General features: G+C 36.9%; 1 protein-coding gene across 8 annotated transcripts in view; it reads left to right on the forward strand.

Annotated features, from left to right (window-relative positions):
* YAP1 (Yes1 associated transcriptional regulator) overlaps positions 1-24,354 on the forward strand; it is an 85,101-nt gene that overhangs the window by 41,304 nt on the left and 19,443 nt on the right. For 4 of the 8 annotated variants that reach the window (XM_032099244.1, XM_032099246.1, XM_032099245.1 and 1 more), the window contains exons 3-4: positions 7,751-7,866; positions 16,046-16,159. In XM_032099244.1, the coding sequence (XP_031955135.1) occupies positions 7,751-7,866; positions 16,046-16,159 (230 nt within the window). The remainder of the gene's footprint in view (positions 1-7,750; positions 7,867-16,045; positions 16,160-24,354) is intronic. The other 4 variants (XM_032099249.1, XM_032099251.1, XM_032099250.1 and 1 more) reach the window with 1 other exon arrangement.

Below are 24,354 nucleotides of genomic sequence, written 5' to 3' on the forward strand. Positions count from 1 at the left end.
CTGTTACTCAGGCATGTGTGGTCAGACTGCCTACTGCCCACACATCCATTTTAGCATTACACGCTCTGAAGTGAGGACCTTTCTGTGAGTGCTTTTCTAAGAAGTGCAGTGCTATTCTGCAGCTTCAAAGCAGCAAGGTGCTTATACTCAGAACAGGAAGCTTAGTTTTTAAGTCCTTGGTGTTTGTATTGTGCACTGTCTGCAGGCAGACCAGTGCTAATGAAAGCTGCCTTTGAATACCTTAATACTAAATACTGTGTTTTGTGTATCAGTAAAAGCTCTTTTTTTCATGTATCTCTGTCCACAGCTTTATGGGCCATGCTTTCTGGAATTTCTGGTAGCTCTTAGCATCTTGCAATATTCAGCCACCTTAGGAATAAATTCCAGAGGGGTTTGTAGAAGAACTTGTCTGACTAGTAATGACTGTGCAAAATCTACTTCTTGATGAATTAGACTTTTGTCAGATGCATTTAAGTTTCCATTACTGCATCGTTCTAGTTCAGACTCAAACCATTAATTTGCTAGAAGAATTCCTGCTGCCTAAGACTGTAATTTCATAGGATAGCATATGTGGTTTTATTTCATACTTAGGTTAAGGGACTTGAGCTCTGACAGGCTGTCTTCCCACCTGGTCAACAGGATGTTTGTGCCCACCATTCTCTGACTTTTGACTTTTGTTCTATTTCAAAGTTAATGAAATCACTACTGTGGCACCACACAATTGCACATGGAACAGTTGTATGTCAATTTTAAGGTATGCTTTTGCAAGTTGAATGAAGGTTAGAGCTATCACTGTGCTCTGGCATTGTATGCCTGTGGTGCCGTTCGATGAGGACATAATTGGTGTTGATGGAGTAGCCCAACACAAGCTTTGTTTAGTTAATGCTCTGTCAAGCAGAAGGAAGAATAAGGAAAACTCAAAAATACAGCCATTTTATGTATTGCAGTATTCAGAAAATTGTATTAGTGTTTCTATTTCTTTGAGGCAATTAGACCATGCCTGGAGACATTACCATCCTTAGGAGATAAACTTTTCTTTTCTGATGCTTTTGGGAAACAGTGAGATTAGGAAGTTCTGAATGTTACTGCCATGTGCTTTTACATAAATTAGACTGTAACAGTCCTGAAACTTGGAAAGGAAATATTGCAAGTAAATGGACAGCACAAGTGGAGAGACAGTGCTTTCCCCAGGAATGGCAGATGAGATTTTCATTGCTCTGTGACCAGGCTTTTCTTTTGCTGGATTTTGTTGGATTTTTTTCTTTACAAAGCCAGCTGGAAGGTCCTCAAAGGGTTTGGGGCACTTTAAGTGTGTGTCCTTGTCTAAGAATGGTGTGGATTCAGGGAAGTGTTTATGGAGGACTGAACTGAGGGTGGAGGTAATTGCTAACTGAGCTGTCTCATCTCCCCTTCAGGCTTTTCTCTGTACTGTTGCTGCTTGGAATTGAAATAATCTCAAATAATGTATTTAAAGTATAAATTTGTAATTTTGTTACAACACCTGCAAAGGAATGTACTTCACTTTTAAGTCAGCTGCACTAAATAAAAATGGCCCATATATCTGAAGACTTAGATCCGTGTTTTAATCTTTTCCAATTCTTGAAATCCCCTGAATAGGATAGAAAAGTGTGCATGCACAAAGAATGTCACGCCTTCTATCCTCAGGCAAAGCTGAATCCACTCCATTGTGTGTAAATATCCTAAGATCATCAGCAGCCATAACCCAGAAGTCTCTGCATGCTGCACTCCAGTTTTTGACAGTGGTAATTAGAGCAGTTCATGTGGAGGCTCCTTATACTCTAAACCTTTTCTTTCATCCCATTTCTAAATGGAACTATGGAAAATTTACCTGTGAGAATCCCCCAAGCTCATCAGCCCTGTCAAACTGATCTTGGCCTTCCAGCTATTGCAACTTTCTTAGGAATATACATCCAGCTCTATTCTTGAATTAGTGGATACTATCACTTTCACAGCTGCCCTATGGTCAGACCACCACACTGGTATTCTGCTGTAGAGCTCAGGCCTCTGCAGAAGTAGATATTCTGATTTCTTCTCTGCCTGCTACGATAATAGCTATGTGAATATCTCCAAGATACCCTACACTGCCTGTGCACAGGCAAGTTTGTATAAGATTTGGTAAAGGGGTTAGTTGATTTTGTTGAACAATTTATGATAGTTTCAAGAGCAGAAATACTCAAGTTTCTCCTGGCATCACCAGGAAAGCTGACTTTCAGTATATACATCAAGACCTGACATACTGAAATGTACTGGTGCACACTCTTAAATAATTCTGGAATTTATGAGGAGACACTCACTCTTTACTAATCCTTATAGACAAATATAAATAAAAAGGGAAAACCTTTCAGAAAGTGATGCATTATGTGGATTAAAGAAACTAGGTGGTTAGGAAGACGAAAAAATGAAAGAGTAGAATCTGTATCTCATTCATTTAATGTCAAACAGAATCATAGGTGACATGCTTGTCAATGGAGCAGCTGACATTTGGGATTTAATGAAAAGTTTAAATTTCACACCAAAAATAGAACATAATTAGGTTTCATTTAATTTGTGCACTTGCTTGTGTTACACAAAGACTTTCCTGTCTGTCCCCAGAACAAAAAGTACTCAATGCCATGCCAGCAGTCTTGGGAGGTCTGTCATGATGTGGTCAGTGGTGTGTGTTTGTGTTTTGCTTTTCATAAATTGTGATTTCCAGTGAATTCTTAAAACAGTCCCAAAAACCTGAAAACCAGTATCCAAAGTTAGTCATCTCAAGTTCACTAGAGACGGAAAATGATTTTCTCACAGACATAAAATATAAGTCTTGTCTAGATTGTTAAAACACAAGCATTGCATTATGGAGAGATACTTGCATAGTTATTTACAGTGATGCTTTTATACTTAAGAACAACTTCTCTTTCTGAGTGTTTGAGACTAAATTTTGAAATGTCCTTTCATGAAGAGTCATGTCCAAATGTACTGAGAAGCGATGGATTATTTATTCTTATCTATTTTTTTATGTGTAGATGAGACCTCTTCAGGTTTTTTGCTGTTGCAGAAATTTTATACAGTATGTTCATCTGGTACTGAGGATTAAAACATCTCTTCATTCTCTTTTGCTTTTCTTCCTAACATTACATGTCTATTGCACACTTAAGTAAAATAGTCTTGAAGTTCTGAGCTGCTTATGTTAATAATGTCTGTTGTAAGAAGATCTGTTTTTGTAAAAGGGAAGTTCTAATTACATATGATGTAGCATGTATAAGGTGACTCTATGCTAATAAAGGCAAAAAGGGGGAGAAAGACATGATTTTGTAATGATGGGAATTCTGTTATACAAATGAATTTCTCAGCATACCCTGGAAAGTGTAACTGCCAGTGGGGACACTGTAGTTGCAATACATACTACAGAATATCAAAACTGAAGGCCTCTTCATTCTTAAGTAATTCTTTGAGTGTCTTTTTTGTGTTAATTAGTTTCTGACATGGCTTTCAACAAAGCAGTACCTGTCTTTTCAGTGCAGCAACTGTGAAGAATGATTGGGAAAGGTATATTACACTTCGTACAAGGGCAGATGAGAGTTCCTTGTTTTATAAATGGTGTTATTTTATTAGTCTGCTAGGATCCAGAGGGTTCTTAAAATCAAAAGTAATTTTTTTTTCTTTTTTTGGCCTCTAGATCTCCTGCTTCTTTTCCATTGTACTTTAAGAAAAACCACAAATACCCAAATCAAAATCTTCAGCACCCCTCTCCCTCAAAAAAAAAAAAAAAAAAAAAATTCCAAAAAACCAAACCACAAAACAAACCACCACCACAACAAACCCAAACCTTAAACTCTAAAATTAGGTTAGAATTTGAATCTGACAAATCTTCAAGCATGTGATAGTGTTTAATGCCGGTAAAGATTTCTTTCCATTGGAAATTCTGATCCTTAGTAGCTGCAGAAGTGCTCTTTGTGTACATAATATGGGAACATTTTTCTTTTCTTTGAAACTGTTCTTGTCAAAATGGCAAATAGTTTGTATTTGACTGTAGAACTTGGGGATGGGTGAAGAGATGCAGCTTGTGCTCTTTGTAATGCACAGCACTTTGAGAGTCCTTTTTGGTAGAGGTTGGTGGGTGATTTGTCTTGGAACAGTCACTCTTCTTGGTACTGGAATTGACGTAAGTTTGCTAACAAATGTTTAGCATGTGGTGGGTGTTTTAGCTTTGTTTTTCTAAGGCCTGTTACCACAGACCTACATTTATGGTACAGTCTGAATTGATTTCCTTAGTTTATACTGTGTTTGTCCACTTTAACAAGAATTTGCTTCTCCCTACATAAATGAGCAATAATAAATAGTGCCAGATAGATAGATAGATATATGTTAGATTTGAGAATTTATTCTGTGAAATAAAGTGTCTAACATTCCTTGATTATCCTAGAGATGTTGATTTTAATTCCAGGAGTATTTACTCACTTTGTTCTGTTCACACAGTACAGAGCTGTGTTTCTTGTTCCTGAGTAGGTAGAATCTAAGTTTTAATTTGATAATACATACTACATATGGTGGCTGATTTATAGGTTACATTGATTTCATATTGTTCGCTAATGTTTTTTAATCTTTTATTTTGTTTTGACACTAGTTTCTTATTGAGATATGGTGAAGATCATGTAAAAGAGAAGATCTTGAATGTAAGGATGGGGCAGTTGTCACGTATAGCAGATACTATGAGAAAAAAATCTACTTAATGCAGGGAAAGATAATTTAGTGTTAATGTCAGTTCTTGTTATATCCATTTAGACCTTTTCTGCGCTGCTGTTCAAAACACAGGGAAAGCTCTTTACCTGTGGAGAATGTCCTGTTTCAATACTTAACTTGATAATTAAAAATACATGGTGTTTATAGTAAGTTACCCTGGTCCACATGCCGCGAACAGGAACAAAATGAAGTCCTGTATTCTTCCCTGTAGTACTAGGATTTATTTAAACATTTCATCCAGATAAGTGGGGGCTTGCCTACTTTGTATTCCATCAGTTGCTGAGCATTATTTGGAATTTGTAGGAAGGAACTGATCTGTTGTGATGTGTTTTGGGGTGGTTTCTTAGTATATAGCATTCAAACACTCAGGATATGGAGCAGGTAAGATACATATGAGGACTGTGATTTGATGGAGGTTGAAGAAGAAAGGTTTTGAGGGAAGGTGTGGGGGAAATGGATATGTAGAGTAGGTCATGAAACACTGAGCTGAATGGGAAGGGGAAAAAAGTTTGCCTTATTGAACCAGTCATATGATCAGTATGATATTAATATAATCGGCTTGCTTACTTTGAGGCTTTTCCTCCATGGCTCTTTGCTCTAAGACTGCTGATTGTAGTTCAGCTGGTCAAGTAAGGAACATGCTGACTTTTCTCAAGTGATACTGAGCTAGGGAAAAGCTGGAAGCTGCTGCTGCCTAAAATAGCTATCCTTGTTAACAACTCCATATGAACATTAACTGTACTTTGCGTGGTATGCTTACGCAGTCTTGAGGAATTGATAATGCTGTTCTTGTGCTCAAAATTGGAGGTACATCTAAAACTTCTTCTTCCATAGCCCATTCATCTATCCCATATTCAGATATGTTTTGAAAAATTGATAAATGTTGTTGTTTCAGTGCATTCCTACAGTTAACTGCAAAAATGGTTCTGTAACCATTTTCAGGGAGAAAATATTTTTCCTTCTACTTTTTACTGTGTACTCAAATAGCATATAAAAACAAAGGCTATAAATGAGGTACCTTACATTTTATAAGTTCATAGTATTACATGTATTTTTACATGAGTTAAATGGAAATAGATGAATGTGTTATCATGGATACAGTAGTGTTTTCCCAGCTTCCACTATTCCCAGAACAAATATAACAAACCAGAAATGTGGGGGAGGAGTAGCACATGCTGGTACAGTAATTTAAACACACAGTCTGTGAAGCATTACAGTGCAGTGTTTTTACATCTGTATTATCTTTACCTGTTTTCGTTGCTTTGCAAAACTGACCAGCAGAAAAGTGAAAAATTGTTCTCTAGTATGAAGGTTTATGTATAGTCCAGTAGGGACTATAGGGCAGTCTTTACTATGTTGCACCATGTTTTATTAATAAATAGGCTTAAAAAAGAAATAAAGAAGTCTTGCTGTATGTCTCATGTTTCTCAGTGAAGCTGAATATTTGAAAACCTGTGCAACCAAAGATGCAGTGTGCTTAGTGATGACTTGTTGAGGTTTAATGAAACAGTTTAATTCATTGGTGTGATGATCAGAGGGCGGTCAGGTTCATCCAAAACATAGCCCAGTACTAGCCATGGTGAAGAAAATCAGACAAAACCAGCACATACTGTATTAAGTGAGCTCTGTTGTGACCCTACTACAATAGAGTAGGGTCTGTAACTCTCTGATCTAGAATTGCTTGTGTGCATGTTTAGAGAGGGTAAAATATACAGATCTTAAAACTTTATTTAAAGCCAGTTCATGGTATGTCTACCTTGTAACAGAAGGTTAGATTAGGATGTGGTAAGTAATTTGACGTAAGTAATTATTTTGGTGACTACTGCCTCATTTTGTGTTCTTCTGAATTCATTAAATGTTGTGGTTTTGCTGAAGTAAATGAAAATGAGCATTCCATGTAATCCAGAAAAGCAGAATTTTAATGATAATTAATTTAAGAAAAGAATGGTACTGCTAATAATGCATTGGATTCTAATTTATAACAATACTATCTGAATATGATTTCTAATTTATACCAGTTCTGAATAAATGGGTAACAAATTTTATTGTCAGTGTTCATGTGCATTTGAAGCTGTATTTTTGTCCCCGTGTGCTTCTCAGAGTAATGTTGCTTAATGGCATCAAGATAATGTTGATGCTTGTTATGAATAGACTGCATTCGTTGTTCATTAGCAAAACATGCTAATCACATACTCCAAAAGTGAAATAATGATTCATTACACTTCTGTATTTTCATTGAATTGAATACTTCCATGAATGACAGTGGTGAATGTACTTGCCATTTTTTTTCAAAACAGAGAAATCCAAGCTTCCAAAGTTCTGCAGCGAGCTGGGTGGGTTACTTGGCAGTCACACTGTTCTCATCTTCTCACGTGAAGTTGAAAGGCAGCTGCGCGTCACTTTCACGTTACTGCTTTAGTGCGACTGGTTACTTAAATTACCGCAGAGAGGTTGTTCAGGTGTCAGTGGTGATGAGAGTAGTCTGTCCCATAATCTGAGGATGTGGTCTATGCACAGAAAGTTTGGGAAGACTAATGATTGCATACTAGCCAGTTCATTACCACTCCCTAGGCACTGACTATGAACTCATCATGCCGAGGTACTGGACTGTGCTTGAGATTCCAGCTATGACTGGCTTGGTTTGACAGTCTGAAGTCACATTTAAAAATGGCAAATAACTGATCAAAGAGAGAAGGAAGAGAATGTTTAGTTCAAGGGTACAACATCTAGTTATGGTACAACAGTTTAGATATTCATGATGAACCTTATCTCGCCATTGCTCTAGCTGTGATTGCTACAGCTGTTGGTTTGGAAAGTGGTGGTGGCCAGGATAAGGGTTTGAGAATCTGACATACAGTGATGCTTGGAGAGAATCCAAACAGTTCTTGTTGGGTTTTGAATGTGGCTGTTGTTGGCAGGCTTAACCTTTTGTTGTTAAACTTTCTGTGCTAGCAGGTCATTGTTTTGAATGCATGACTGTCCTAACTCTTGCTTTGTTTTGTCTTAGTCACATTGATCAAACAACAACATGGCAAGATCCTAGGAAGGCCATGCTTTCCCAGATGAATGTTACAGCTCCCACCAGTCCTTCTGTGCAGCAGAACATCATGAACTCGGCATCAGGTAAGCAAAATCTGTATTTATGAAAAAGATCATACAAGTAAACCACAAGCTATTGTAACTGGCGGGGAGGAAGTCCAAATTTAATAAATATTCTTCTAGTTTTCCTGGTTTGAAACTTCAAATTTGTTGATACCTGATTCATCAAGCAAGAGGCTGATAGTTGAAGTAAGAGAATTTGTATAATATTTATGTTGTCAGTAGAAAGTACACTGTAGTTCTTTGATTTGTGCTTTTATTTTTTCAAATGAATGGTTCAAACTCTTGAAGCAGAATTTTTGTCTGTTTTCTTCTGCCTGAAAAATGCTGTTAAATTGATGAAGACCAGAATTCCCATTAAATTAAAAGCAATTTACATTAAAGCTTTTGTTCTTCTGCATCCATTTGCTCACTGAGTAGACATGGTATACTGCCATTTTTTTACGTTTCCTACATTTATTATGAACATATCATTTTTGCTGTCCTCCCTAAATGGATTGAGCAAACACCTTGAAAATCTTGTTTAGAAGCAAAAATGTTTAATGGTTTTCCTCTTGTTTTTCTATTACCGCCAAAATCCAATATCATGATCATTATTGCTCTAGCTGAGGAAGTCTGATGTCTTTTTCCTGCAATATAGAATTGTTCTTCAGCTGGCCTGGACAGAGCTGTCACTAGACAGCACTAAAATGTTCTTGTTCTTGATATAGAATCTACTGTATGTTTTCAGAGCTCTCTCATCTGATTATGCAAAGAGCAAGCAGATAATTTGGTGCCATGCTAGTTTGAGTGCTTCGTCTTCCCCTTGCTTTGTCACCTCCTGTCTGTCACTGAGGTTCATGTTACATTTATTTTCTCACAGTCTGACTGTATTTTGTGTATGTCTGTTGTTCCTGTACTTCACAAGGGTTATTCTCTGGTGCTGCTTTTTGTGGTCTGTTTAGACAGCTTTGTTTCATGCTGCCAATTCATGTGCTGCAGACAATACCGAAAGATTAACAGGCGTGACCAAACTGTGCTGTTCATGACTGAGTATTAGAAAGGGAAGTTAATCAAACTTTTTGCTGGCTAGGCCAGGAGGCTGGATTATACTGAAACAAATGAGTCCTGTTCAAGTTCAGGAAGTCGTGATTCACAGCAATTAAGGTCTCAGGCTCTGATGTGAAAATAAAACAGTGTGATTATTTTTTCTGTAAATTTATCCCAGGAAATTTGCAGCAATAGAGGTGGCATGTTTTTGCAGGGACACTTCTAAAGTAGAGAGAATAGGAGAAAGGAAACAACTCCCTTGCTCTGTCTTGCTTTTTCGCTTATTTGTGCTAAAACTAGATGCTCGCTGTTTCAACATTGACATAAATTCTGTATTTTAAGCTAACTCCTCAAACCTTCAGTTGTACCAAGAATTCACAGGAAAAAATATTGATAGGAAAGTAGGATTCACTTTATATACTTAGAAAGAAATGAAGGGTCCTTAGCAAAACAATGTACTGTTAAGTTGTAACAGGGTGGTAACAAACCAGGAAAGAAGCCAGCAATCTGGACAGAAGGATTATTTTTAAAAGAACATGAAGAATTTACATGTAATTGCCTGATGTAAGCGTGTGAAAGAGTGATTGCTTCGTAGCTATTGTTGCTCATGTAATAAAGGACAGTTGAGATGTTTAAGTGGGTTGTCTTGTGATTTGAGAAAGCACTTACTTGGATCCAAGTTCATTGAACATTTATTTTTAATTTCACAGATGATACTGTGTTGAATATCAGCTGAAAATCCCATGAAGTTTTTTTTCCCCTCCGTGCTCTGAATTTGATAAAGTGCATGAAGGACTCAGAACTCCTATGTATACTGAATTACACCACATGTTACCTGGTGTTAGGCTTTTTAAGCTTAAGTCAGTTGAGGTAGTGGGACTTGGAATTGGCTCTTTGGATGCACTTGCTTACCCTTATTTGCTATTAACACAAGTCTGCTTTGAATTAAATAATACTGAACCTGCATTTATTGGGTGCGATTCTGTTTCTGATACTTGATCTGGCAAATGTTTATGTACTAACTTTAAATTATTACTATATATTTATTTTTACTAAAGTCTCATATCTAGTTTTGTTACTTTATACTGCTGAGTTCATGGTAGCTTATGCTTCCTTGGTAGCCTCTTAAATAATCTTTGAGAGAAATGGGAAAGTCAAGTAACTATGTACCACTTCAGCATAGTGGAATTTACAGTCATGATGTTGGCACTCAGATTTAAGACTACTTAATGTTCTAATTTGGGTATTCATCCTCAAGAACCGGGAAATCAAGTTGAGACCTTTAAGACAGAAGTTTCCTGTTATGAAATATGGCTGGCAGTGAAACATGCCCTAGTGCTATGAGAGTCTTTCATGAAAGATATTGGGAAAAAACGAGTGTAAGTATTGTGACAGCTGGAGATCACTGACTTGCAAAAAAATCTCTGAAATGCCACAAAGGAGAATGTTTTCCTTTCTGTATAGACCTTGTATGGTGCTCGTTAATTTTAGCCCTTACCCAAAGTTACTGTCCAAGTTTTAGTGTACTGCCCCAGGAGCCTGTAAGTCAAGTTACTGTGCTGAAATGTAAGAGAGATTTCTGGGAGCTGTCTTGAGAGTCTTTAGAAGCTTTAACCATTTAGACAGAATTAGACTTCTTGACATTATCTAGAATTAAGAACAAGAAAACAAACTGAAGATGCAGAGAGAGACGAGAACTCTGAAAGCTGATGTATGCATATTGAAGATGAACCTGTTGTCTTTTTGGATAAGTAGGGGAAGAAGAACTCAGAAAAGATGTGATAAGGGTGAGGGCAAGTCAAAAGATTGTTTAAAATATAAAAATGGGAAAGTTGTAGTTCAGCATGAGATTGAAATCTTTCGGTTATCTTTCTTAAGAAATTCCAGCTCTTGAGGCACTTAAAACTGGATGAGAACCCAGGTATCTTGCTGCAAGTTACATTTCTTTAAGGAAGTTAATGGACATCTGAACCAGCTTTATCTGTTTTGGGAATGATTTTGTGAATGAATTATTCTATGAGTGTTAGTTAGCTACATCCTTTATAGGAACTCATTAGTGTGTGAAAAGTGACGGGGGTTTTGTCTCAATCTTTCTGAACTTAGCGTGCTACGTGTAATCAACTAAAATGGTTTGGGCCACGTGTATGCAGAGAAGCAGCACAGTGGTCTTGAAACAAGCCCATTATTTGTAAATATGCCACATGTGTATGAACATTGTGACTGTTCTGATTTTTTTGTGTTACGTTTCTAACCATTTTTTCCCTAAAGGTATGACAGAAGAAACTTTGTTCTTCTGTCTTGCCTTAAAACAAACAAAAAGGTAGTAATAATGGTACGTTGTTCTTCTGAGGAACATCTATAAATTTCCTACTGAGGTAAAGTTATGCATTTGAAAATAAACAGTGGCTGTTTCTTCTACAATTACAGTTGATACAACAGAGATGGGATAATTCTATTTATACAAAAGAATCTGTTCTTCAGATACTTTTACTTCCTGAATCATGCTTGACAGCACTGCATACTTCAGCCTCTTCTGCTTGCACATAGACGTTAGATAATTAGCGTTGGAGCAGATTATGTGTCTTTCTCCTCTTTTGTCTTCATTCTTATGTTGCAGTTCTGAATTGAGTTTCCCAGTGAAAGTTTGTAGACCTAGTGCATGCAGTTCCATTGTCTCTTAGGGTAAGGCTGTAGTGCCATGTTAAATGTTGGTAAGAAAATGGACACTTGAATTCATAATTCCTGAGGGACAGGAGAGTAGGAAGGAATATGCCAATAACTAAAACAAGTTCTAGCTCTTCTCTTAGATCCTTGCTCACTTCAGTTGCAGATTGTTCCTACGTAGTCAGTCATACCAAAAAATTCTGGTTTGTGTGCAGTTGACGCTATGATCTTTTGTGAAACTTGAGTTTCTGAGTATCTGCGTGACAGTAATGTTCTTTTATTTCTTCATCTGCAAAAACTGCCCCTTTTTAAATAGCGTCTTTTTATACTAATTTGACTAGATAAAGGTGTACTTTAAGTAAATTTTGTAGACTTTGATATAATTTTTAGAAGTTTTAGAACCACAGTGACAGTGACTGAAGGGGAGAAGTTCAGCTTTCAGAGAGAAAGATTAGGAAAGGTCTTGGAGATCAGTGTTTGTATTAGGTGAAGGTGATTCCTGTTGTTAAACATAGGTGTTCTAGTTCCTAGGTTGTCCATGCATATTCAGCTAGTAGATAGATACAGCTGCCCTCTTACATGCATTGACTTATTGATAAAATATGGCTTTGTTTACATTTATTTTAAAATTAAGTGTTAGGAACTGGAGAGTCTTGGAAGATTTACTTCATATCCCAGCATAGGCTGAATCTCTACTGCATTTTTGCTTTAGTTACTCCTCCGGTTGCTTTCTATCTGCCAGCAGCGAGGTCTGCTTTGCATTCCAGATTTCATGGCATATGAGAAAGTTTAAAAAAAAAAAAAAGTGGAAACATGCACCAAAGAGGCATGCACACAGGCTTATGAAGTTACACCATTACATAAATATTTAGTTACAGGGGTATGACTTATCAGTAGTTCTGTAAAGATGGCTTACATTTGGAAATTAGCATTTAATTTTTTTGGTAACTTTGTCCTTAAAAGCACCACAGTGCAGGCTGAGTTCCCTATCTAGAAGGGTTGTCTCTCCCTGTGCAAATTATTTCATCGAACTCTAAACTTACAGTTGTGAAAGTGTTCAATGGTCATAGGAGGCACCAAACAGAACTAGTAGGGGACCATGTCACAGGGATATTGTTTGTGCTAAATATTTACAAAAGTTGGAGGGGAGACTGGAGAAGTACTTGAAAGAGAGATATTTTGGCACTTAGTAAGCAGACAGAAACTGGCTCAAAGAATAACTTGTGATAGAATCACAGAATATCCTGATTTGGAAAGGATACACAAGGATCATCGAGTCCAACTCCTGGCCCTGCACAGGACATTCCCAAGACTCACACCATTGAGAGCATTGTCCAAACGCTTCTTGAGCTCTGTCAGGCTTGGGGCTGTGACCACTTCCCTGGGGAGCCTGTTCCAGTGCCCAGCATACTTGGAGGCCGAGTGACTATTCATAACCTCTCTACCTTTTAGGTCTCTGTATGTATTCAGCGCTTTATTTCAAAGTTTATAGAGTGTGACAGTCACTAAATGGGCTACTTTCAGCAACCAACAAGACCCGTCCATCACCCCAGGCTAGATGCCTGGACTAAATGGACTTTTGAATAGACCCAGTATTGCTGATTCTGTACAACATAAGCTACAGTAAATATGGAAATTTTAGTGAGAAGGTCTGAATATCAGCAATATAGGACTTAGATAACCTAGGTCAGAAAAGCTAATGCTGGAAATTCTGTTCCTATTGTACCTTTTGGGTGAAAAGGGACGTGTAATTGCAAAGGAATTTTCCTAGATGCTCTGGGTGAATGTGTCTGCTGTTCCTCAGCATGGATTTAGTTCTTTCCTCTAGTACTTGCCTCTAATACAAAGTTTGTCAGGTGACCATTTAGAAAATCAGACTTGTCTTCTAGTTTCACAATTACTCACAAAACCATTCAGGAATTACAGAAGGAAGTCATTTCAATTTTTGAACTTCCATTTCAATGTGTAAGGATCACAGCAGAAACCCAAGAGCAGTTTGTTCTCCAAGGAAGAAAGCAACATTAGTAACGCCAAAAGATTCTAGAGATAGAAGTTCTGCTTCTGCAGTCATTTGTGGCACTTAGCAAGGAAGACTTGCTAATGTGACAACCAGGTGAGCAGATGGACCTTTCCTGTCGTGTTCCACAGCTGTGCTTTCTAGTACTCATCAGATCACTGAATCTCAGAAGTAGCATTGTTTCACCAGGTGGATGGACTGATCAGCTCCTGGCAACCTTCTTCAAAGGCATTTTGTTCTTACTTGCTACGAAGGAACATGCTGGACCAGTACAGACTTCAGTGTTCAGCAGGACTGACACCCCAAGGCTGGGTTTGTTTTTCCTAAAGCCAAACAGGGGTTTTTTGGCTTTGCAGTTCACAAAGAATTTCTTGCTGAGTTTCTCCAAGGGATGTGTGGCTTAGCAGGACTCTGAGGAGAATGGTAGTGAGAAGGTCTGCCTACATGGCTAGCGTGTTGGCTTAGCAGTAAAGGAGTGGGTTTGGTTCTTAATTGGCTTCTACACTTGGATGATGGGGGGCATGTCACTGTGCTCCTTATGCCTCAGTTTTATAAAATAGCATCTCACTGATCAGCTGGCTGGTCTTTGGGTATGGTAACAAAATACACCATTCTTTGCACTGGAGCTTTCATTTCTGCATCGAAGTCCTTTTGTACAGTTAATATGTTAGGATTTAGGAATTATTTGTAATATTGTCATGCTTCCTTGCCTGTTCTGTTCACTAGCTTCTGATAAAAGCTGGGGTACTCATTACTTGCAGGCAACATTTAAAGCTTATGAGCATTAGAGGTGGGAAGAAAATGTCTTAGTGTTCACTGTTTTTCCTCTCTCAAAAACCTGTAGGTCTAATGATGGAGTAGTGAAGTTGCTAGAGAAGGGCTTTGTTTTCTGAGCCAAAATGAAAGTTTAATTTAGAAACATAGTTTGCAAGGGATCTTCAAAGACCACAGTAAGAAATTCTTGTCCTGGTTATGCCTTGGGATATTGCTGGAATGCAACTGAATTATTTTTTTACTCTTTCTGACATTTCTCCAAGAACATCTTTTGAGATGAAGCAAACAAATCTATCCTCCCCACCTCTCCTCCCAGCTAAAGACTGAATTTCAGCAGGAGCATGACTTCAGGACAAAGTTACAGTCAAGAACTAATGTAGTTTGAAGATTAATATAGTAGACATTTATCAGATAGACACATATAGTTTTGTGTATATCTGAATCTCATGTGTGAAATAATGATGTTTATGTATACTTTGTGTATCTTACATTATACAGAATAATCTGTTAGTCCAAGTCTGACAGCTGGATGGCTTCTGCTGTTTTATTACTGTATTACAGTGAGGAAGAGTAGAAGAACTTGAAATAGAATGGCCTGCTGCTACAGCAGGTTTTGTTCTAATTGCTTTTACATTCTTAACATTTGTAGTGAATCTTTTGTTGTATAATTTGAGGATTGTACTTAAATCTAAAATACAGGGAAGATCTTCCTTTATCTAATTTAGATATTTTTAAAAGTCCATGTCAATGTGAGCATAGAAATTCAAAACTATGTATTTGTAAAGCACCTGCCAGATAAGATGAGATAAATCTAACTTTTTAAAATAGTTTTCAGTCTAAGCAAAGTACAGGTGAATGTACACGATCATATAGAGATGGAAATGAGGGGTTTAAGAACTGTATAGGAATGAAAGGTGGTTTCTTGAAAGCTGCTGATGGGAACATATGGTAACCACTCCTCAGGCTCTGTGTTCAGACATCAGCTGTGGACTCCACAACATCATTATGTACCTCCCTTTGACAATTTTCTAGAAGTAGTTTCCCCTGTGTGTGCCTTTCTGCTTGTAGAGGCGTAGCACTGTGTTGATAGCACTGTGTCTTTGTGGCTGCTCATGGTGTTTTCTTGCCTTTGCTTTGTCATTGCTTGTTTGCCTGCCGTGTTCGTGAGGTTTGCATTTTTGCCTGCTTAAGCCTTGAATGCTTTCACAGAAAGTTAGAGTATGAGGTAAAGGGGAAATTAGTTTTGTCACTTTTTTTTTTAATTGTTTGTGAAATACAGGAATATTTCAGGATCTCCTCAGTGTTAGCTTGTTGCTGCAGCTGTGTCTTAATCACTAGATGAACTTTCCTATGAGAGGTAGAATTATTCTATGCTGCTTTTTCCTGGTGCTCATGCTGGTTTCATTCTGGCAGGCTTGACTTATTGCTGGTTTTATACTAGAATGCCATAGGAAAAAGAAGTGTCAAAAGCATATGAAAGGATGCAAACAAGTTTGAAAATTAAAGTCCAAATCCTAAATAAAAATTATAGAAGTGTTTCCTGTTTCTTGCTTTCCCACCCACCAATTCTTTGCCCTTATCCCAGAAATGTTAGACATGAGCTTGAAACTCTTCTGTTTCATGTACTGTTATATATGTAAAATGTTAAAATTTTTTTTAGATCAATTTCAGCTGGAGCAAACAAGAGCCCACCATCAACTCCTTCCTTCTATATTGCAGGCCCACTCCCCGATGGATGGGAACAAGCTATGACCCAGGATGGAGAAATTTACTACATAAACCATAAGAACAAGACCACATCTTGGCTAGACCCAAGGCTTGACCCACGCTTTGGTAAAAGTTCATCTCAATTCAGAATTCTCGATTTGCTTCAGTTCACTCAGCTTTAATTTTGCAGGCATATTTTGAAAACTTTTTATAGTACAATTAAAATATATTTTGAGTTATAGAGGCCTTATTTAAATATATATATATTTTTTTAAGATAAAACCTATTAGCTTATATCCTTCAGGGCTGTATGTTACCCAAGTTTCTAATGCTGCAGGTTGGTATTTATATTTGCCTTATGATCCATACAGTTCCCCAAAGAGGTGACATTCAGAAATTATCAAGACAGTTTCAGTCAAGCTTGGTCATCCCTTTAAATTATCAAAACTCTACTACAGAAGAATCTATCTTTTAATTCCCAAACAAATATTTACTTTCCTTTGTGCTATCTTAAGAGGGCATAATCAAATAATAGTTCATGCTGTTTAAATACACTTGAAACATATACCAGCTTATAATTCCAGCTTGTCACAGTGATTATCATGACAAAACTTTCTGGTTTAAACTATATGATGAGGAATTATTAGTTTTGTTGTTCCTACTTTAATAACCTTTTTGTGGGGTAAGAACTATGTAATATTGGAAATAGAAATAGTAACTTAAGGATCACAAAGTCTAGATGGAGAAATTCAACAAAACCAAACTTTTATGTATTTTTTTCAGTAATGTTTTTGATCGGTATGAAGAGCAGAAGTGCAAACTTTTTAATAAAATATTGGCACTGATGACTATGAATGGAAATCACATACAATGTGAAGACTCTAAACTACTTTCTTAGTTTGTCCAAGTGATGTATTTAATATGGCATTACAGTTTCTGGTTTTTTGTGAAGCCATGACCTGTGTGTGTCAGCCTTATTAGCTGTATTAACTTGCCCTTGATTTGTTTTCCCAATAACTTACTATTTTCAGCTCCTTTGGATTTTAGTTATTTTTCCAGAGCCATGGAAAAACAGTAGGAGTAAAAAAAAAAAAAAAAAAAAAAGATCATTGTGGTTTTCAGGCTTTACTTTTGGACTCAATGCAGCTAAATGAAAACAGTGTGCAGATCACTGAGTAGGTCAGGCTGAGGGGATGCAAAACCTTTGAAGCTTTACAGGGGTTGACCTAACAACAACTGTGGGCCCCTTTTGGGAGAGGCATTAACTCCATGAATGCCATATAAATACAGAGCTGCAAAACTCAACAGTCACTGTTCTGTTTTGTTTTCTGAAATGTCTGTTAGAAATTTTGCATTTTTGGTTTGTAGGCTTGAGTGCTTATTTACAACATCCGTTCACTCTTACAGAGAACACCAGATTGTCACACTTTGTTTTTAAACTGCTCACCAGTTCGTAGACAAGTTGAACCACTATGCAACTTGAACCCAAAGGTGGGGTGTCAGCTTTGGCAAATGTCCATGCTGGCTTTAACACCAGCTAGAGCTACAGACCTGTTTGCATGTTGCAGGAGGAGTGTGTGGGTAATTTGCAACTTCACAATTACTTAGTATGTGAATAAGGCTGAAAAGGAAGCAGTCATTTTGAAAATCAATGTTGCCTTTTGCAATTATGTTTACTCAGGTAATCTTGCAGGGTATCTGTTTTTCTTTACATGCATGACTTTATAGTTTCCAATGACGAGCTGGAATTAAAAAGGGGTGTGGAAAATGCTTTAATGGACAGAGGTCATGAGTGAGATGAATCTTGCTTTTCACAACTATTTTGTATTGCTGCAAATAGAGTGGTCTAACTGTAAGGGCAAAAGATACTTGTCTTGTGCATACTAAACTCCATCAAATGTTAAGGCTGTGCAGTTAAAGAAGTTAGAAATGTCCAAAAGACTGATTAAGGGTTTCTTGCTGCATAGCTTCCCTTTTTGGGCCCACTGTGTATGTGTATCCCAGACAGGCTTGAGTACATGCCAAGGCTCTTTATTTTGTGGTCGGACTTTTAATCTGTTCCAGACCTTTTCAGTCAAAGAGCTCAAGTGTAACTGAAAGGGGCAGGAAAGGAAAAAAAAGCATGTGAGCTCTTCTGATCTAGAGTGACGGCAAATAGAGACAAGCTGCTAGCTGCTGTTGAGCTTGAAGGAGTTTTCCTTGAAAACCTAAGTTGTACACATCGTATTGTGGTTTATGTTTTTATCATTTGAGCCAAGAAAATACAAAATCCTATTCCTGTTGGTTTCTTACTTGTGACCTTCTTAAGTCACTCCAGTCAGGAAGGAAAAAAAATCTGTTTGACAGAGTTAAATTACTGAGCTTTGCATTTATTTATCATGTGGAGATCCTCAACAAATATGTGCTGTGACCTTAAATAGCATGCGAATGACTCAGAAGTTTACCTTTCTGTGCTTAATATAGGTTGAAACTTCTGTTGGCATTTTTGCCCCTGAGGATCTATCACTGTTTTTAATATAAGGGTTTGGTTTTCAGTATTTTTGACTGCTAATACTTCCAGAAGCAGGATGAATTCATCTTTGTCTTGTTGAAGGTTTTGGTTGTTACAGTGATGCTAATGGTGATTTGAAAATGAAGGAGGAATTAATTTCTCTCTCTGCCACTTTCAACAATCTTAAGAACCATTGAAGAAAACAAAGCTATTGAATGGTATGCGCAAACATACTCTGTTCCAGTATTCAGAAGCAGAAGGTATGAAGAGTCTTTGCCCTTATTGCTTCTGAATTCCCAGCTTTATGTCTCTGTATGTTCCTCATCAGATGGAAGCTTTGCATTCATCTTTATTTTGTCGAGTAGGTGTGGATATAGCTCTTTTTTGAATTGTGCTTGGAATTTCCCATTATTGTAGCTAGAACAGAGAGAGGGGAAAGGAGAATCAGTTTGAAAAAATTATTTTAGATGGACTGACTTGGTAAGGGGCATTTTGGTGGAGCATTCATGCTTTTAAACAGAAAATAAAAGAATGTAGTTAGCAGGTATTCTTTCTTGGAGCAGACTTTTAGAAATAATGCATCAGAAAAGAGCCTCTGTCAGAATAGTCAGCTGGGGGTTAGGCTGGGTCTAAAACCTGAGTGCTCCAAGTTGAAGATAAGAACTTTGTTCCAAGACTCAAGTCAAACATCTTTGAAATGGGTTTGAGGTTTTTGGCTACACCACTTAAGCATCAGTGAAGCCCTGTGACTCAGACCTTCATCCTCCAAGTCTGCAAATACAACTTTAAAACAGTTTTGTGTTCAGGCAATTCACAAACTTTAATATCTAGGAAAGAACTAAGTATGAAAGGAGGGTCTTCTTATGCCAAGCACAGACAGTCATAGAAGATGACATGGGATCAAAGGAGTGGGGATGGGAGGGGGTTGGTCCTTAGGCCTGTGTCAGCGGGATTCTTGTCTAGTGGAGCATCTGGTAAAAACATGCTGTCCTACCTTCTCAGTGCCTTTGCAGGCCTCATAGTAAGGGGCTTCAAATTGCCGTGGTTTTTTTTGGTGGTTTTGTTTTTTTTTTTTTTAGGAGGGTTTTTTCCTTAAAGGAATTGGACTGTCAGGTTGAGCTTGTCTTTTGGACCGTTTTGTCTTTTCTGCTATTGTTTATTGGTCAGTCTTCACAGATCCTACTGGATTTTTAAGCCTTTCAGATAACATAATGCATTTTCTTGATAGTCAAAGAACATCTGGATAAGGAAGCAGGTCAGCTATGCGTTCTGAGTGGCTGGAGTTGGTGAGGTAGAAGAACATCTGCTTTTTCTATAAAATTAAATTTCCTAGTACCAGTTGCAGTTTGAAATTGTTCAGCTTTTTTGCTATAAGTTTCCAAGAATTGGCTTTTGTATTAAATACTATTAGAGGGATTTTAACTCTTATTTAAGTTTGCCAATGATAGTACTTGGTTTTGAAATGCAGCCTTAAATAATTTGCCCTTTGAGGATGCTTAGTATGTTAAATTCAAAGATGAAGTGGGAAAATACTGGAAACTGGCAGTTGATTTCTTTGTCTCTGCTGGGTTACGTTTGGTGTGGAGACCTTAGTACTCCAGCAGAGTAGTCAAACAAGTGTCTGTAGGGATTGGAGTAAAACAAGATATTGTTTCAGTTTCCTCATTATTTTATTCTAGACTTGGGTTTTAAAGGCTTGTAACTAGTGGTCATACCAGTGTTACATACTCCCAGTCTCTTTCCTTTTGTTCTTTCAATTCTTGGAGCTGTGATATGGGGTATGAAGCAAAATATGTGACCTCAGGTTGAAATCACTTCCACAACTTTATCACTCCCACTTAGAGATTATATTAATGTTCTTTGAAGTTCTGCATGAATTTTGGATGAGGGGGAATTTTAGATGAGGGATGAGCAAGACAGTGTTTAATATCATTATGGAAAGTGCCATAGGGGCTCTGTGTACAGTAGCTGTTTGACAGCATAATTAGGAAATGAAATAAAACTGATGATGACAGTATGATTATAGAGAATGCACACCAGGATTTTCTGCTTCCTATTTTTTGTAGTCTAAAAACATTACACCTTTGAAAAAGGGAAAAGAGCTTGTTCAGAAACACTGAAGTAAAACATACATTTCATTGAAACCTGTATTTTTAATTTCTATTTAAACAAAAAGCAAGCAAACACACAACAAGCTTGAAATTCAACTAAAAGTTTAAGCTTCAGAGCATCTGCTAATTTTTAAGTATCAGAAATGAAAAGGAGTTATTCCACAGTGTTGCTTTCTCATCCCTTACCTGTCTAGCACTTTGTTTAATATATGTTCCTTCAAGCTAGTTTGTAGGAGCCCTTCAAAATGCAGATTTTTGGACAAGATAGAACTGGAACTCTAGACTGCAAACCTGGGTTTTGGTCTTTGTCTAGTCAAAAAAAAAAAAAAAAAAAAGGCCCAGACCTTGTGTCTGGTCATAGTATTTTAGACTTCTTAAGTTCCAGATCTGCCTTCAGGTTTTTGCACAAAAAGCAGAGCATGAGCCACAAGTGGTTTTGATCTGCAAATGCAGTGGCATATTATTTTGCATGCTCTGTAAAACAAAAGAGGATTTGACTCATCTAAAAAGGTCTAGTGGTATTCGATTTTTCACTTCCCTGTCTCTGTTTTTCCAGAAGAACAGTTTCAGGAGATCTCTTAGGATGGGGTAAAGACTTCTGTATTTTGGTATGTGTGTCAGAGATGTGTACAGATGAAGCAGCATCATTTTTCAGTGAACCAGTGACTTCTGTCAAAGCATGCTGGGAATCTGCAGAGGCAGATGAAATTTCAGTGGTAAGCATCCCTTTGTAAAAGGCAGATGCTGCCTTATGGTAATGACGATAAATAGTTATTTGTTGTGCATGATTATATCAGAAAGTGAAGTCTTGGTTTGTTTGAAAGCAGGATGTATTTATACCTCTTAACTGAACAGAGGTCACCGAAGAAATCACTAAATCTGTCCACAAGTATTGTGTCAGGATGCAGTTATCTACTTTAGGTAGAATATTTCTAGACTTAAAGAGAGAGAAACCCACATTTTTCTTAAGAATTTATCGGGACAGTAGGTTTATGTAAGTTTATACCTGTTTTGGGGTTTGTTTTGTTTTCAGAGTAATTTAATCCTTTGAGAAAGGAGATTTATTGCTAATCATGTCTGAGTGCCAGTAAAAATAATGCATGCTTGCAGTGTTGTACTAAGCAGCTGTGACAGTGAAACTCCTAAAAGGGACATTTTTTCCACGATATCCTTCTAATACAGAAGTTTGCACTTCTCTCTTAATGTTAATGTTAAAAGTTGAAGGTGGATCATTTTGAACATGATTCATTATCTGTAATCTAAATAAATATATGTATACACAATAATTATATACTCTCTATCTAATCATATATGTTCTAAATTCAAAGATGCAGCTGTTTTTTTTGTCTTTGAATTCAATCGTGTTGAAACATGATTGCAGTTTCTTATCCATAGAAATGTTTCTTGACAGTATACTGTTGATTTTTTTTCAGTAGTTTTTACTGGATTTTGTAATTTCTGTTTAATCATTTCTAATGGTCTTATGACAGAGATTAAAAAAAAGATGAAGATATGCAGATACATATATACAGGGTTTGTTCCACTCAAATAAATTAAAGGAACCCTGCATTTAAGAAGTTTTCACATTATTTTATAAGAAATTGTAAAGAAGTTTGTCTTCTGGCTTAGTTAACCCAAGGAAGTATTATGTGGTGATTAAACAGTGAAACTGTTCACAGCTAATAGCCTTATGTAGACTCTTCACTGATTAAACTTGGGTCTAAATTGTGGACTAGCTTTTATTAAATACATGTTGCCAGAGATTCACTGGACAGACATTTGGGGCCTTGGTGAGCTCAGATCCCTGCACTTACTGTAGTCATCAGTGTTTCATACACAGAATTGAAATTTAAATAACATTAGTTCAGGTTTCTTCTCATAATCTCTCCAATGCAGTATGTCTTACATAGTTCTGTAATACTAATACTTACGGTGTCAGTAATTCAAAACTTGTTTAGACTTCCAAAATTAAAACTGATTTCTTTTTAGAAAGTGGAAAAGATTTATTTAAAGACTTCTAAGAGAGTTTTAGTAAGAGCCCCTTATTTAAAGAGTTTTGTTTTATCTGTGTGCACTGAGCAGAAGTTCCTAAAAGCTACTTACTTAACTTACTTTACTGCTGAATATCATTGATATTTGCTTTTCTGGCTGGCCAGAATATTTTAGTTCTTCTGAAACTGGCATACATTGAGTGAAAGTGCTTTATAAATACTGCTGTTTACTGCTATGGGGGGAAAAGAACTGACACAGCATTTTACTCTGGTTTAGTTACCAGCAATTCAAGAGTCTGTCTGTACACATTGTAGAGTCTTAATGGTGCTCAAGTCAGTCTGGCTATTGCACATCTACATTTTACAATACAGAAAGACTTCAAAAACAATGGCAGATTTATCAAAGAAAAAGAAACTTAATTTATATTGTTTTAATCAGCAGGTGCAGTACTGGTAGTAAAACAAAAAGGAAAATACTAATTTAATTTGAATTAAACGAGTTGATAAGTGCAGTGTAACCAGTCTGTAGTTTGGACATGCTTCTGTAATAGTATTTTCATTGGCTATATTTTGCTTTAATCAAAAGTTCAGCTCAGGAGTCTGTGAATATTTCTTTTGCCTGGCTAAGACACTAAGATTTTTTTGTACACTTAAAGCAGCAAAATTAGCCCAGAGAACAGTCTCTTTGAGGTTTCTCCCATACTCTAAGATCCAGGATTGTCAGATTAATCAGAGACTGAAAGCAATGGAATAGTTTATTGTGCTAATTTTTAGGTTGTTTTATAACAGCGGCATTATGAAACTGCAACTGGGATTTCCTTAGAGTAATATAGCAATACGTTATAAAGAATACAATCCAGATACATGACTTATATCCTGATTAAACAACAAAGTGTTGTAGCAAGCCTTTCTTAAAAAGCCCCTTGGAACATGTTTTTATTACTTCCAAGACTCTTTCAAATTCTGCTGGTATTTTTTTTTTCTTCACAGCTCTTTTAAATGTAATCAAAGAGGATTTTTGCCTTTGTTGTAGTGTTGCAAACTAGCACCAGGTAAAAACCTGACTATAGCCAAAAATGATGCACAGTAGCTGTCTAGTTTCAAAATGAAGCTGAAGGGGACAAGTTCTTTTTTTTTAGTTCCCCCAATGAAAACATTGATTCTTATTAGCAAGGACAGTCAGCTATAGTATGCTCACATCCTGAGCTTTTTTGTTGTTGTTTATTCAACTAAAAAATGTCTTCAAATTGCAGATTAAAATTAGGTTTAGCTTTGAAGGGTGAAATTATAAGTAGGAAAGAAAAAACATCAAACATTCCCATGTCTACTAATCATTAAGGGTGCAATCTCTGGATGTAATTTTGCATAGGAGAGAGGTGCTGTGTTGCTGCAAACTGTCACTGCCCTGGGACTTAGGATTTTCAGCTGACAGAGGATCTTGGGAGAGAAATTATCCTTTTTTGTTTGAGTTGTTCACAATTTGTTGGCCTTTTCTCTCTAGCACCAATGCCTGGTAATTGTTTCTCTCTCTTGGTTTTGTTTTTTGGGTTTTGGCTGTTTGGTTTTTTTTCATGTATGTAGACAGCAGTCTAAACTTTTTTCAGGAATTGTCAGCTATTGTCTGGTACAGTACAGAAGAGACATTTCTGCTGTTGACAGTAGAACATTTAATGTGTAGCATTTGAAGACCAGTAATTTTCTCTTCTCAAAAACTTACTGCAGCAATTG

The sequence above is a fragment of the Corvus moneduloides genome, chromosome 2 (genome assembly GCF_009650955.1).
Source record: "Corvus moneduloides isolate bCorMon1 chromosome 2, bCorMon1.pri, whole genome shotgun sequence".
In the NCBI taxonomy this organism is placed as follows: domain Eukaryota; kingdom Metazoa; phylum Chordata; class Aves; order Passeriformes; family Corvidae; genus Corvus; species Corvus moneduloides.